The sequence below is a fragment of the Oncorhynchus masou genome, chromosome 6 (assembly GCF_036934945.1).
Source record: "Oncorhynchus masou masou isolate Uvic2021 chromosome 6, UVic_Omas_1.1, whole genome shotgun sequence".
NCBI lineage: Eukaryota > Metazoa > Chordata > Actinopteri > Salmoniformes > Salmonidae > Oncorhynchus > Oncorhynchus masou.
The window spans coordinates 29,743,650-29,759,631 of NC_088217.1; the positions used below are offsets into that span (position 1 = coordinate 29,743,650).

General features: G+C 42.7%; 1 protein-coding gene across 1 annotated transcript; it reads left to right on the plus strand.

The window, feature by feature from the left end:
- Positions 1-2,275: 2,275 nt before the first annotated feature.
- On the plus strand, positions 2,276-15,598 carry LOC135541865 (nuclear receptor subfamily 1 group D member 1-like). The gene is made up of 6 exons (XM_064968314.1): positions 2,276-3,142; positions 10,767-11,072; positions 11,173-11,406; positions 12,921-13,474; positions 13,593-13,989; positions 14,084-15,598. Exons 1-6 carry the CDS (start codon positions 3,127-3,129, stop codon positions 14,278-14,280), a joined length of 1,704 nt encoding a protein of 567 aa, XP_064824386.1. The 5' UTR covers positions 2,276-3,126; the 3' UTR covers positions 14,281-15,598.
- Positions 15,599-15,982: the final 384 nt, after the last annotated feature.

Consider the following 15,982-nt stretch of genomic DNA (forward strand, 5'->3'; position numbering starts at 1 on the left):
AACTGTAGGAATTAAGTGTAATTCTGCGCAAATACACAAAGGGAGCAGTTTCATGATGAGTTAGTTATATGACCAATGACCAATATCTGAAACATGATAATGACGACTAACTTTATACACGTTTCCTGAATCGGAAACAACTGGTCTGAAGCTTGTGCCATATGATGCATAAATAAATCACCAACTGCCCTGCTAAACAATGACGGTTGACCAGGAGTGAGCCGCGGCACAATGAACTCCACCAGCGAGTGGCGCTGCTTCATTACAAAAAACACGTGAGGTCATGGATTTGACTGTCGTGTCAAAGGCTACCCTTACCAGGATAGAGAAGGGAATAGTCAGTCCACTAGAGAGAGCAGGACCATGTATCCATTTAAAGATGTACAAATAATATGACCCTACAAATAAAACCCGATAATTAATCCCTCGCAACTACAGTTGGTGAAACAGTCAATATATTGTGGCCTACTTACAGCAGCCTGGCTAAGTGTGATTACGTGTGTCATAATAACCAAGCAACTTTGGTCAAGTTTGTCATAACCAATCAACTCTGGTAAAGTGTTTCATAACCAATCAACTTTGTCACCACTTATTTATTGTTTGCAGGCTATTTAAGGGCACTAGGCCCGCTGGGTATTTGTGCGGGCTTGTTCTCTGTTATCTGGTGTATGAGTGTTATCTATATTTTTCCGGGCAGTTTTAGTCCGCTGTATTTTGGGACGGGTTGTTTCATGCGCCCTGGAGTTTTGCATGTCCGTGGCTGCACAGTCTTTGGAATAAAATATCCACGTACAGAATTACCTGCTCTCTGCGCTTGACTCCTCCACTCACCATTGTTAGAAGTTGTAACAGATGTTCCATTAAAAATAATGTTATGTCACATTTATGTTGTGCTTAATAACGTGTCAGTTACCGATTCTAAATATGAGTTGATATAAATAACTTTTGTATTTCTGTAAACGGAAGTACTTTCGTGTCATTCTGTGCGTAATTACACATTAATACTAGTCTAGAAAACCGCCTACGTCGATAATGGGTGAAAAAAAATACGGGGACTATTGCCGCGTTCAAAACAACTGGGAACTCGGAAATCTCCGACTTCAGTGCGGAAACTGGGGAAATAACGAGCTCCGACTGGAAAACTCGATTTTAACGGTCATCCAACTCGGGAACTCGGGCCTATTTATAGAGCTCCGACTTTCCGAACTGAAGATAACTGAAGTCATGAAAAACAACTGGGAAAACAACTGGGAACTCGGGAAAATACGAGGTCAAGCTTGAACCTTTGCGATGGTTTTAGTTAAGGTAGTTCATGCAAACGAGACACTTGCGAAATGCACACATTAAAAATGACATCGGCAATCTCCATCTTGCTAGGTACTATTTTGTATTTTATTAAAGCGGATAAAGTAGTAATGTGGGCAGTATAGTAGTTCCTGTGTTGCCTAGGATCAGGTTTTCGAGACTACAGTAATACCCAGAGGGCCCAGTTTCATGTAATGGTTATATGAGCAATGTCTGAAACATGATAATGACGAATGACTCTAGGCTATAAACTTTTCTTGAATCAGAAGCAACGTGGTCTAAAGCTTGTGCCATATGACGCATATATAATTCACATACTGCCCCTGCAAACCATAACGTTTGGCCAGCAGGAGTGAGCCGCGGCACAGTGAACTCCACCACGGAGTGGCGCTGCTTCATTACGGATAACACGTGAGGACGTTCTCTGGCTATAGGCTATTATAGGCCTACAATGGTTTAAAAGTGATGACGTCTAGTAGCCTATCAGCATTGATCAAATCTAACCAGATTGCCACAGAGAAAACATAACACAAACAACCCCTATTTGACCAGTTGTATAATAATATTTTATAACTTAGTTGTATACATCTGCGTGACTCATCATGATTTATTTATTCAAAACCCGCTATATGATAAGAAAACTTGAGGCGCATGTACTGAGATGAGTCCCTCCAGCGGAGCTCAATGACCTGAATTCAGATCTATGTTATAGCGCAAAAAACTTGGACATCCGGAATGCCTACGATGTGCCTTTACAGAAAACGTTTCTATTTGATGTGTTTTTTTCATAACTGATGTTGACCCACATTCTCATCATGCCAATTTCCGATGCTGAGATTCTAGCAAAAACAGAATCGCTTCTGAAGGCAGAACGTGTGGAGGAGGAAGGGTGGAGGGAGCGGTAGTCACGGTGAGCTCCGCCTACTTCAATGTGCTAGCCCCCTCCCTCCCCCTTCTTATCACAAGGCCTCTGACATTTGCATAGAATGTGTGTCAGTAGGACATCGTGTTCGGTGGCTCACATGCCGCGCGCACATGCAGCGGAGCTTTACCAGCATTCCAATGTCGAGTGAGTCTAACTGTCTCGCCTCCACTCTAGCTCTCCACCAATGAAAACGTGAGAACGAATAAAGAAAGGTGGAGTAAAAGAGGTGGATGAGATATTCTAATAGAGCGTGACATAGGCATACAGAGAGAAAAGAGAGAGAGACAGTGTAATCCCTACCATACAAAATCTACGACAGAGATTGAAAGGAACAAAAAAAACGGGGGCCAAAAAAAACTGGTCACATTTCTCAGACACCTGAAAACGTGCTGGTTAGTGTGGGCGAAGTGGATTGCCTATTAATGGGTGGGTGTGCTTAAACTACTCCCACACGTATGTCTTTGGAGATGTTGATGGTGACTACACTGGCACTAGAGCTGAATGCTTGGAATTTATTTTCAAAGAACGTTTAGTTCAGCCTACTGTACATCACACGACCTACGGACACCAAGCGAATCAGGCTACGGGCAACAAAGGCACTGAAACTGTTCGCAATTACGCACATTGGAGACGATTTGTAACTATTTCGCCAAACCGAAACCTGTTTAGGTTTTGCTCAACTTTAAATCAGTTTTGATATCTTTCACGCTTGACGGGTTTGAAGGACCTGCGCACAGTCTCATTGCTTTTGTCATTGGGATTGGCTACCAACTCTATGCTTTCTTGGCGGTTCATGACTGTATAACCTATATCAACGAAACTCCTCATTGACGCAGAGACAAACCAACATTAAATAATTTGAATATCGTTTATAAATCAACCAAACACCGGAAAACATGGAAAACAGCCCTGGTGAGTTTCATTACGTTATTACCAATCAATGATATTGTCAGTTGTAGGCTAAGGTATCAATATGTTTGCCTATACTGTACTTGTAAATTAACACTACTGAGTAAATGTAATATGTACTATGTTGGCATTTTCCTTCACTGTGTTTGGTGCATAGGCTATACCTTAAGTGCGTAATGGTAATACGCAGGGCAGTTCCTGTGATTGTCTTTTTAAAATGTTATTATTTGAGAATGAATGAGTTGATTGTTCATGTCATCATGTATTTCCAGCGGCTACACTGCATATCCCATATAAATTGATACATGAATGAAATGTAATTTATGAAGCTTGATCCATAAACCTGAAGGTTGCCAAGCCTTCATTGAGTTGTAGAGGTTCTCAAACCTCTCCTCGGGGACCCCCAGCCCTTCCATGTATTTGATCTATTCCAGAGCCAGCACACCTGATTCAAGCAATGATTTATATATACACTAGATGACTAATAGGGGGCGCTGTGTTGAAGCCATTTCGCCTCCATCTTGGCACACCCACACCGTTGTAAAAAGTATTTGGGAAGCTATAGAAATGTATGATGTATTATTTGTCAACATTCGTTTTTGTCACATGTATTATATTACAGACACTGTAATGCATACTTTTAAATTATATTATGTGAGCTAAACATGAAATAAAAAATAATATACAAATATTTTCCTTTAAGGTTAGGGTTTGGCCGGGGTAGGCGTCATTGTAAATAATAATTTGTTCTTTAACTGACTTGCCTAGTTAAATAAAGGTTAAATAAAATAAATAAAAATGAGTATATATTTTTTTAGAGATTACTAACCAATCATAAATACATGTAATTTTGTCCTTGAAGCATTTCATTGAAATGCTGTACAATTCCATTCATTCCTATAGAGGACTGCCCTTGTTTTGGAGTGCCAATATTAGTTATCCAGGGTTTATGTACAACATTGGAGTCATCTTGTCAACTAATCATCAAGCTTTTGCTGCATTTATAACCAAGTGGGAAGGTAGTATTTACCACATACAACTGGGACAAATCCACTTCAACGACCCTCCAATGCATTAATCTAATCAGGTTGCAGCAGTCTGTTTTTTTCACCCCTGGTGTCGTTGCAGCAGTCTGCTACCTGATTGGCTGAATGCGAAACGCAATAACCGGGAGTAGCATTAGCCACTTTAGCGTGGTGGAGGAAAATGTTTTTATTTTCCGCCTTATCACAATTAAATCGAGTAAAGGACGAAATCGACGCCTTTGCATCCTGAATGGAGAATGTTTTGTGTACGAACCGGTCCACGGGGGATGGCGGGTGTATAGCTGGCTGCATACGTTCCCTTTGGATGATAAAATGAAACGACTCAATATCGCCAACCGACGGCCTTTGGGCTTCAGCTCATGTGCAGCACCGGTCCGACCTTACATGCTCTGTCGTGCTATAGCTGGGCTATCCTTCATGTACCTAGTCAGTTTCTAATCATACAATATTATTTTATGGATATATTGTTACTTTACATCATTTGGAACAACTTTGATTATCTGTTGCGCAGATGCACTTTGTGCTTAAAGTTGCCTTGACTTGGAGAGTTTAGAATTGTTGGCGCAATCTAATCAAACCTGATGACGAGGGGAAAACAAAGCCATTCGAATCCTTTCATCAGCACTTCTCCAGAAAGGTGTTCCCTTCTTTGACCTGAGATTGCGTGTTTACGGGTCTGTGACTCATTGACAGAACTGGTCACGCTCCCTGTCTAGCGACTCCCCTCTTGTTCAGCGCTGCTGCGCAACTTTTTGCTCTCTCAACACGTGTCAAGAACCTATCACGCCTATTCCATAGACATGTGAGCCAAAGCAATTTATTAATGAACTGGTCATGACTTGAATGCAAACTTTTAAGCACAAACAAGCTATTTAATCCAGATCCAAATTAAATAGATGGGGAATAGATCACAAAAACGGTTTTATCACTATCTTCCCTGATCGATTGCATATGCCAGCAGAGCTAGTCAAAACAATTTTGTCAATACTATTTAATAAGATATTAAAAAATACAAGATATTGAATACAAAAGGTATTTATGCAAATATGAATTACACGAAGTTAAATTAAATATATGTTTGGGTGCCAACCATATCCTATTGGCTAATGGATCACTGGAATCAGTGGAATGATGCCCACAAGCCCACTCAATAATGGGTAGTGGTCAACCTTAATTTCAACAGATATGTTGACCAAGTTGGCCTCCATAGGACATACATTCATAGCAGTAAATTCATCTCTGGCAGGACACAATATGGGGGTGGTTCCCTAATAAAGGAAATCCCTGTACTAGGAGACTAAATTTACCACTCACTATTCTAAAGTGAAAGATATTATAATAGCATTAATTAAATATTCAATACACAAGCATTGCATTTTGAGTCAGGTGATACTGATAATAGGAAGCAATAACCATAAACGTAATGTTATTAGCGTACACAGTGGAGGCTGGAATAACTCCAATGCCAAAGATACAGTATTTCCCCGAAGACAGCACGTAACGGGATTGTGGCATTGGTATGGAATTACCACACTTCCTATTTACAGCCATGTCCTCGAGTCTAATAAGTATCTGAGCCATTACATGCATGGCAACCGTCTGATAATGGTGGACATCATGCTCTTGATTTACCCGAGTGCCCACGGTGCATGCCAAGCGCGACATCACGTGCATTAACTTCAGCATCCACGTGCCGCGCGTGATTCCCACCCCGCCCTCCCGTCTTTCTCGCGCGCTCCAGGTTTACTCATAGCCTTTCCGGGGGACTCCTGTTATGCCTTTGCAAGAGATTGGTCAGTGTGTCCGAACGTTTATCAGCCTATTAACTAGGTTTGTGTTAATTTCTGTACGCCGATATATTTTCTTTGGGAAAGACAACTGAATATTTTTACTTATTATACAGTATATCCAATATAGCGGATATTGTGATACATTTTTTATACATCGTATCAAAAGCCAAAATGTCACGTGTTGAGGATAGCCTACATTGTAGCAATAATCCACTCATTGATATCACAAATGACTCTAGCTATAATATGTTTGCCTACTTTGTCAAAGTATCTATAGGCTTCTACTCCAAGATAATTGTTATATTGCCCTACTTCTGCCAATAATTGCAAAGACTATTCTGTTTATATGAGTAACTGGAAAATATATTATTATTACTCTACTTGTATTCAATGTATTTTGTTTTTAACCAATTTTACACCTCTCTTAATACCAGTCTTATTCACTGTAATTTATTTATAGAGTCACTCTTTCAGTAAACCACCAAACACTTACAAATGAAGGCCAATGAGATTATAGATTACACAAGGAGACAGTGTCTGGAAGGAACAAGGGAAGGAGGGAGTGAGTAAGGGTGTTAGGGGTCACCGAGAGAGGGAGGGCATTGGTGTGACTCACGTTGCCTGGTACTCCCCTCCAGCCCTGCCCACTATGAGATTAGCTCACACGAGTCTCCTCACCTGATTTAAGCCCTGGCCGTTTAGGTAACTTCCCTCTAAGCACTGGAGATAAAGCTGACCTCAACCTCAGTGACAGAGTATGGGGGTTCTACAACAGCAGTGGCTATGGTACCATTATATATGTGACTTTAGGACAGGGGGGATGGTGAGAAGCTGGTTATCGGATGGGAAGGGATGTGGGCTTTACCTTGAAAAAACTCAACTCATAGTCATTAGATTGTCATGTTATAAAGGACATAATTACAATATGGTTTATGAGCTATTTGGTCTTTATACAATTAGGGTTAGAGGTAAATAAAATAAAATTCATATTTGGTTTGAAAGATATGTATTTCTGTCCAAGCTGAGTGTTTTCCCACCTGACTCTTACCTCATGGTCAAGTGGTCCATGTGCCACCCCATTACACGAGAGGGTAAGGAAGTTAGAAAAGGCGTTTCCTGATAGATATGCTATGCATATGGTATACAAACATGCCACCTGGCTGATTCCCATCTAACGGTGGATGGGACTCCCATGAGAGGGGAAGGAAGGAGGGGTTAGTTACTGTCTATTTGTTTACGCTAGCTCTGTGTCATACTGCCCTACCCCACATATCACATATGACCTGTGTCATAGTGTAGTGCTCCAGGCCAAACTAAGGTTCCTGGTAAATTACTCTTTCTCTGCCATAGAGAAGGCCAGGGGTCAGGTTACCCTCACAGGGCTGACACCTGACACTGGAAACCTAACTAACAACTCAGGACTATGTGAGAATCACTGGGAACAACTTAGGTGGGTGTGGAGCCAAAACTTCACATGGGGGCTGTATGTATGTGGGGATGTGAGAGGATAAAGAGGAGTGCAATAGGGCAGTGTGTGTGTGTTGGGGGGGGGGTTAAAGTCAGACTGTCAGGTAGCGTAGAGGAAGCCACATGCAAACAGTGAAGCCCCAGCAGGTTTCATCTCCGTCAGTCAGTGTTGACACGTGCTGGCAGAGGAATTACAATCAGGCACACTCAATTTAAGCTAAACAGACATTCCCAGCCAGCTGCACGTGTCTCCTCCAGCAGAGAGAGAAAGAAGGGAAGGCAGGAGGCAGATCTACATGATGTTTCATAGATAATTCAAGGTCCCTGGGAAAAAGGGGGTAAAGGATGCAAATATGAAATAAACTGACAGTCAAGATATTGGAGTCATATGCTATTGAATTTGCAAATTTGTCTGACCTGTATTGAAAACATAAAAGTCTGATTGAAATGATATTCAATCAGGTGTGTAATCAGTCAGATAACTACAGTTGAAGTCAGAAGTTTACATACACCTTACCCAAATACATTTAAACCCAGTTTTTCACAATTCCTGACATTTAATCCTAGTAACAATTCCCTGTTTTAGGTCTATTAGGATCACCAATTTATTTTAAGAATGTGAAATGTCAGAATAATAGTAGAGTGATTTATTTCAGCTTTTATTTCTTTCGTCACATTCCCAGTGGATCAGAAGTTTACATATACTCAATTAGTAATTGATAGCATTGCCTTTAAATTGTTTAACTTGGGTCAAATGTTTTGGGTAGCCTTCCACAAGCTTCCCACAATAAATTGGGTGAATTTTAGCCCATTCCCCCTGACAGAGCTGGTGTAACTGAATCAGGTTTGAAGGCCTCCTTGCTCGCACACACTTTTTCAGTTCTGCCCACAAATTTTCTATAGGATTGAGGTCAGGGCTTTGTGATGGCCACTCCAATACCTTGAATTTGTTGTCCTTAAGCCATATTGCCACAACTTTGGAAGTATGCTTGGGGTCATTGTCCATTTGGAAGACCCATTTGCAACCAAGCTTTAACTTCCTGACTGATGTCTTGAGATGTTGCTTCAATATATCCACATAATTTCCCTTCCTCATGATATCATCTATTTTGTGAAGTGCACCAGTCCCTCCTACAGCAAAGTACCCCCACAACATGATGCTGCCACCCACGTGCTTCACGGTTGGGATGATGTTCTTCGGCATGCAAGCCTCCCCCTTTTTCCTCCAAACATAACGATGGTCATTATGGCCAAACAGTTATATTTTTGTTTCATCAGACCAGAGGACATTTCTCAAAAAAGCATGATCTTTGTCCCCATGTGTAGATGCAAACCATAGTCTGGCATTTTTTTTCAGTCTATGTTGATAGAGGACTCGTTTTACTGTGGATATAGATACTTTTGAACCTGTTTCCTCCAGCATCTTCACAAAGTAATTTGCTGTTCTGGGATTGATTTGAACTTTTCGCACCAAAGTACGTTCATCTCTAGGTGACAGAATGTGTCTCCTTCCTGAGCGGTATGACGGCTGCGTGGTCCCATGGTGTTTATACTTGCGTACTATTGTTTATACAGATGAACGTGGTACCTTTGTGCGTTTGGAAATTGCTCCCAAGGATGAACCAGACTTGTGGAGGTCTATAATTTTTTTTCCGAGATCATGGCTGGTTTATATGGATTTTCCCATGATGTCAAGCAAAGAGGCACTGAGTTTGAAGGTAGGCCTTGAAATACATCCACAGGTACACCTCCAATTGACTCAAATTATTTCAATTAGCCTATCAGAAGCTTCTAAAGCCATGACATAATCTTCTGGAATTTTCCGAGCTGTTTAAAGGCACAGTTAAATTAGTGTATGTAAACTTCTGACCCACAGTGAATTATAAGTGAAATAATCTGTATTTAAACATTTGTTGGAAAAATGACTTGTGTCATGCACACAGTAGATGTTCAAACCGACTTGCCAAAACTATAGTTTGTTGACAAGAGATTTGTGGAGTGGTTGAAAAAACTAGTTTTAATGACTTCAACCTAAGTGTATGTAAACTTCCGACTTCAACTGTAACTGCATGAATTGTAACTCACATAACAAGGTTCAAAGGAACTGATGTAACACCTATGGGCTTGCAGTTGGACATAGCCTATGTGTAAGAATGCTTTAATTTGCTTGTTCTGTCACTGAAAAAATCATTCAATCTATGTGGGCACGGGTTTGTGATACATATAACTTCCCTTGACTGAGTAAAACACGAAGAAAACAGCTTTGTATGTCGCCCCCTCTGGGTTCCCGGAGGCTCAGTGGAATGCATGGCAGTATACACACGGTAGACTGCCCTGCCTTCCCTCTGTACGCACAGTACTAAAGACCTCTCTCTTTCAAACGTGAGCTCCCAGCTGCCTGTTATTGTACTGCGGCTGTTGTCTACACGGGACTGCGGAAAGCGCCTTGTGAGCCCTAACAGGAACTGTGTCAGGAGTCCATGTGAGTCGGCGGTCAGGTGGCTGGTGGTTTGAGCAAAGCTCCGGGCGCGCCGCCAGGGGGAAAAGCAAGGCTTGCTTTTAGAGCGAGCAGGCAGCTGGCTCCAGGCTGGCTGGCTCAGCGTACACGTGAGGGGCTGTCGCTCTTCTCGTACACAGAGCACGATCTTTACAGTGAGGGAGGGAGGGAGAGGGAGGCAGTAATGAGACATTTCCGAGTTTACATCCCCAACTTGCTTTCGAACATTGAAGAATTTGAGTGAGAACTTTGAGTAACTTATATAGCCAAGACATATTTGTATCAAAATCTGGACATTGTGGGAATTGTTTTATTATTTCGTTTTTGCATAAATTCAAGGTCCCACATCATCTAACACTGAATTAGACAAAGCTAGAATGATAATGCTTGTTTTGAAGTCTTATATGCACATTTTGGAAAATGACTATTGACAAATATCAAGTCGGTCCCCAGTTAGATTTGACCTCGTTCTCCAGACACATTCTGACCTTATTTGACCTTTTATCGGCTTCTTTGAGACTGTTTATGTTTTAAATGTTGACTACACAGGCAGGAGGTGTGTTCATGTTTGGTAATCCATCCAAGTAAAGACAGGCACCTAATCAAAATAGCCTATTGCTCAACAATTATCTGTTAGTTGACCTACCTACATTGTGTGCCTGTCTGTGTACGTGTGGAACTATTTCAACACAGATATGGATATTGATCTTATGCATCTTTGCACAGATAGTTTGCTGGCATCATAGCCTTCTGTCTGCTTCCTTGTGACACAGTGACAGCAGTGACACTAACTACCTCTCTCTCTTCTCGTCCTCTTTGCCCTCCAGGTGGTGTGATACTGTATGCTGGCTCATCTGGTAGTGCCAGCCCCAGCCCTGGCAGCCCCTCCAGCGGGTACCAGACCCAGTCCCCCCGGTCCTCCCATTCCCAATCCTCATCTCCTGAGCCTGTCTCCTTCCCCGAGATCGGCCCTCTGAAGAGAGAAAGAGGGGAGAACAGGGGAGGACCTTCACCCAAACTAGTCTTCCAGTTCCCTGAAGCCAATGCCTCTACAACCACTACATCCTCTGGCAATACCTACGCCCACCCTATGTTGGCCAAGAGGCCCTGCGGATTCACTGGCACCTTCACCAGTAAGTACCACTTCTACTGGCTTTCTGTTTTTATTTTTTCTTATTATATTTGTCTATTATAATGTCTAACCAATCATTCCTCTCTTTGTGTACCTCACAGAGACAGGAGGCATGGTGCTCCTGTGTAAGGTGTGTGGGGACATCGCGTCTGGCTTCCATTACGGCGTTCACGCCTGTGAAGGCTGCAAGGGTTTCTTCCGCCGCAGCATCCAGCAGAACATCCACTACAAGATGTGTGTGAAGAACGAGAGCTGCCTGATCATGCGCATGAACCGAAACCGGTGCCAGCACTGCCGTTTCAAGAAGTGTCTTTCCGTGGGCATGTCCAGAGATGGTAAGAGAACATTCCATCTATATCTGGCATCATTCTCCTTCTTCAGTCACACCTTCTCGATGCCCCGTCCATTCTCTCTCTCCTTCATCTCTCCTTCTGTTCTTTCTTCCACTCCTTCTCCATCTCTGATTGATGACAGAAGCAGAGGAGGAGTCCCAGTAGTCATCAGTCATGGGGAAAAATAGTTGCAAATACAGTTTATTTTTGTCAATTCATTATATACCATCTGTGTCAGATTGAAATTGTTTGCACATCTAAAGTCTATAACATTCAGGCTTGTAGCCTAGTGGTTAGAGCATTGGACTAGTAACTGAAAGGTTGCAAGATCGAAATCTGTCATTCCGCCCCTGAACAAAGCGGTTAACCCACTGTTCCTAGGCTGTCATTGAAATTAAGAATTTGTTCTTAACTGACTTGTCCAGTTAAATAAAGGTAAAATAAATGTAATAGTCCATGTTCTAATACTGATAAACTATTCAAATATTGTTAGATAGTACAGTTGGTACAGTTAGATGCTCAGCTCCATCCCTCTCCTGTATGGCATCGTTTCCCTACAGGCCACCGTATACTCCTGAGATCTCTCTAAACTAGGTGATAATAAATCATCTACTTTTCTGGAGCAAACATTTTGAGGTGACCTATAAAAGGAAAACGCTAGCGAGGAGGAAAATTACCCACCATTGCGCCAATTACTGAAAAGGCTCTATTATCACAGCATAGGTGTTGCTTTTTTTATACCTTTGATATTTGAATATTTAATGTATGAATACAAGGCATTCATTTAAAACTACATTTTTGATGTCACTCATCTAACCCATTTTCCCTTTCCAGCTTTTTACCCTTCAGTCTCATTCTCATTCCCTTACTCCCCAACTCTCATTCAATCATCCTCTTACTCCTTCACCCTCTCAGTCCTTTACCTTCTCACTCTCCTCTACGTTGACATCTCCTCTCCTCCCTCCTCTGTCACTCGGTCAATGACAATGTTTACTCCCGCTGACCCAGTAACCTATTTTCATAGAGAAAGGAACGAGTGCTTAACAGAAACATAGAGAGGGGCGAGGTAGAAAGAGGAAGAGAGTGATCAGGATAGAGGGAGCAGGAGGGAAAGAGATTGGGGGAAGGGGTGTAGCATACAGTAGCAGACTACAAATAGCTTTGGCAGAGGAGGTGTGCTATAGAGAGGGGGATGGGAAGTTTGGAGAGATAAAGAGGGGGATGAAGGAGTCAAATGAGGAGAGGAAAGGGGGTGGTATACCATGTCATTTGAAGGTTGATTGAAACAGACTGGTTATATAGAGAGGAGAGAAATCTCCCCCAGTTCTCTGTACCCTGTAGGATTAGTCAGTAATCATGCCATACAGTGATTGCACTCACAATCAGTGTCAGGGAGTAAAAGATTGAATTAGATAGATAAGTATCAGGCCAATGCTATACTAGCTCTAGTAACTGCCATCGGGAAAGTGAGCAATTCGTTAGCTAACTTATTTTCCCCTTGTCCTCCTTCTCCTCAGCTGTGCGTTTTGGGCGTATCCCCAAGCGTGAGAAGCAGAGGCTATTGGACGAGATGCAGAGCTACATGAACAGCCTCAATGAATCAGCATCCATGGAGATTGACTCCTCACCTTCTTCCTCTGAGGCCCCAGCCAGTCCAGAATCTGGAGATTCCATTTCCTCTGCCTACCACAACATCTTCGCCCGAGAGGATGTGAAGCCAGTAATCAAGATGGCCGTCAACATCAACAACAACAATGTCCGTAACAATCCAGCACATGAGTCTGGCTACTCTCACCCGGCACACCAAACCCACTCCCATTCCAACCCCTCTCAGGGGTACCAGTCACACCCCACACAAAGCTACCAGACCCCCTCGCGCTGCCCACGCAACAACAATGTTGACAACGCCCAGTATACCTACCAACCATCATCCAATCAGAGTCAATGCCCATTGTCCAATGGAAGCCAGTCAGCTCAGACCTTCCAAGCCAATCAAAACAGCTTTCCAGCTGGCAAGTCTCAAAACCAGACTACCTGCCCCTGGAAGTTGAGTGGAGGTGCCAAAGTTCTGGTGATTCTCATTAAAATACTTCCTTAGTAAAAATATTTCTTAGTATTACTATATATACAATACACACATGATTGTAGGAGTGTCATAGAGCCATTCTAACCCTCTCCCTCTCTCTCAGGCGTGTCCCTTGAACGCATGTCCTGTGGCCCCCCGTGACCGTTCCAGCCAGCAGATATGGGAGGCCTTCTCCCAGTGCTTCACCCCAGCCGTCAAGGAGGTGGTGGAGTTTGCCAAGAGCATCCCAGGATTCCAGAGTCTCAGCCAGCATGACCAGGTCATGCTGCTTAAGGCTGGCACCTTCCAGGTGCTGATGGTCAGATTCTGCTCTCTGTTCGACCCCAAGGAGAAGACGGTGACCTTCCTGAACGGCCAAACATACCCCCTGATGTCCCTGCGGGCACTGGGCATGGGCACTCTGCTGGACGCCATGTTTGAGTTTAGTGAGAAGCTGGGAGCTCTAGGTCTAGAGCCTGATGAGATGGCCCTCTTCATGGCTGTAGTGCTAGTGTCTGCTGGTAAGAAACTCATAAGAGACAGACTTTAAAAATCACATATGTTTTGTTTTGCTTTTTCGCAATGCATCTAACCCTCTCTCCTCTCGTCTCACAGACCGTTCAGGTATGGCTGACGTTGTTGCAGTGGAGCAGCTTCAGGAGAGTCTGATCAAAGCCCTGCGCTCACTCATCACCCGCCGTCGCCCTGACGACAGCACCCTCTTCACCAAGCTGCTGCTGCGCCTGCCCGACCTGCGCACCCTCAACAACCTGCACTCTGACAAACTGCTGGCCTTCAGCATCGACCTCTAAGGGCCTGGAGAAACCACAGCCCACAGGGACACCCACTGACTACCGGACCCCCGAAAGGGGCAGTCCTCTTGGGAAACACCCTCATGATCCCTTCACTCCAGCCATAAGCCACCAGCCAGTCACCATCAGGCTCTTTCAATGAGCTGTGTGTGCTGGAGCTGGGACTGGGACAGAAGCAGGGTTGGACAAGGTGAATCAGTGGACTGAGAGGCATCTCAAAGGAAGATGGAGGAAAAGAGGAGGGTGGAGACTCTTGAACTATGACCTCATGAACAATACTCAGAGCTGGTAAAACCTCTAAAAGACTCATAGACTTATAGTCTGCTGAACAAGTCGGTGTGCTGTGAGTTAAATGGCAAAGCACCATCTTAGACCAACTCAGCTCCCAAAGTTGAGGGACGAGGGTCTAAAAATCCTCCATAACCCATAACTCCCAGTGACAGTGATTGAAGACCAAAATTCTGTTCCATTCTTCCTCTCTGATTCCACGCTTCACTATGTCCTTCTGTCTGCAACAGACAGACAGGGGCAAACCAGCAAGAAGGAAGGACACCCTCTTCACCCGAGAAAGGGAAATAACTATATATAAACTATATATTTTCTTCCTACACAGGCTGTTCAATGAATAACAAAGCACTTTCCATACATCAACACACATCTGAAATCAACCCATATAATAGAGCAATAGCAATGTATAAAACACACTATTAGATCCCTAACTGACTGTGTTATACACTGTTATAATGACCTAAGCTATTTTCAAAATCACGTCATCAATCTTTTTGGAAATCAAATATTTGGGATTTGATGAGAAAATGTATTATTTCCATTTGTAAGAATTGAGAGTAGGATGGATTGTATTTGTATGCTGTAATCAGGGAGATACTATTTGGACATTTTAGACCATATTTGTCGGGTTATGTTTTAAGGTATTCTATTGTTGTACATATTAGATATAATATTTGTGACTGGTTCCTACTCCATTTGTTTGAGTTGATTGCTGTATGATGTTGGCACCATTGAAGACAAAGCAACGGTGCCCAATTGTTTGGGTGATGCAAGGTGTGCATCTACTGTATGTGTCCATTGGTCTTCCCTGGAGCATTACAAACCCCACCCCTCATTCTTACCGCAACAAGAGAGCAACCGATGGAACCATGTGCACAAACCATGTAAAAAAGTGTTTGATTTGAACCTATATTATTGAAATATAACTATTGTTAATTGATCCATGCATCACCTCGTGTATATTTTGTAAATGTTTCATGTTTAAACTTCTTCCATAGAGAACCAATATTAAATGACATTATATACTGTACTTTATCTGTACGACTCTTCTTAACTCTGACTTTTTTGTGTCACCGACTTACACAAAAGCCACTATTACCATTAACTCTACCAAACATGTCCTATATAAGCACACAACCTACAGATAAACACACTCATCCTCACAGAGCAGATATAACAATGAACCATGCAGAGACAGAATGCTTAGGATGCTAACCGTGTCAAAATATATTTGATAGAATATAATGTGGGTAAATGTGTGAAGTGTTTCTGAACGTGACTCGGAGTAGATGAAGTCATCTGACCCAGCCCAGCGCTACTTGCCGCAGAGCCAGATACATACAGAGAAAAGTTAATACAACGGGACGTGTCCACAGTGTAACTGACATCTGTGCTTTTCTGGAGATGAACAAAA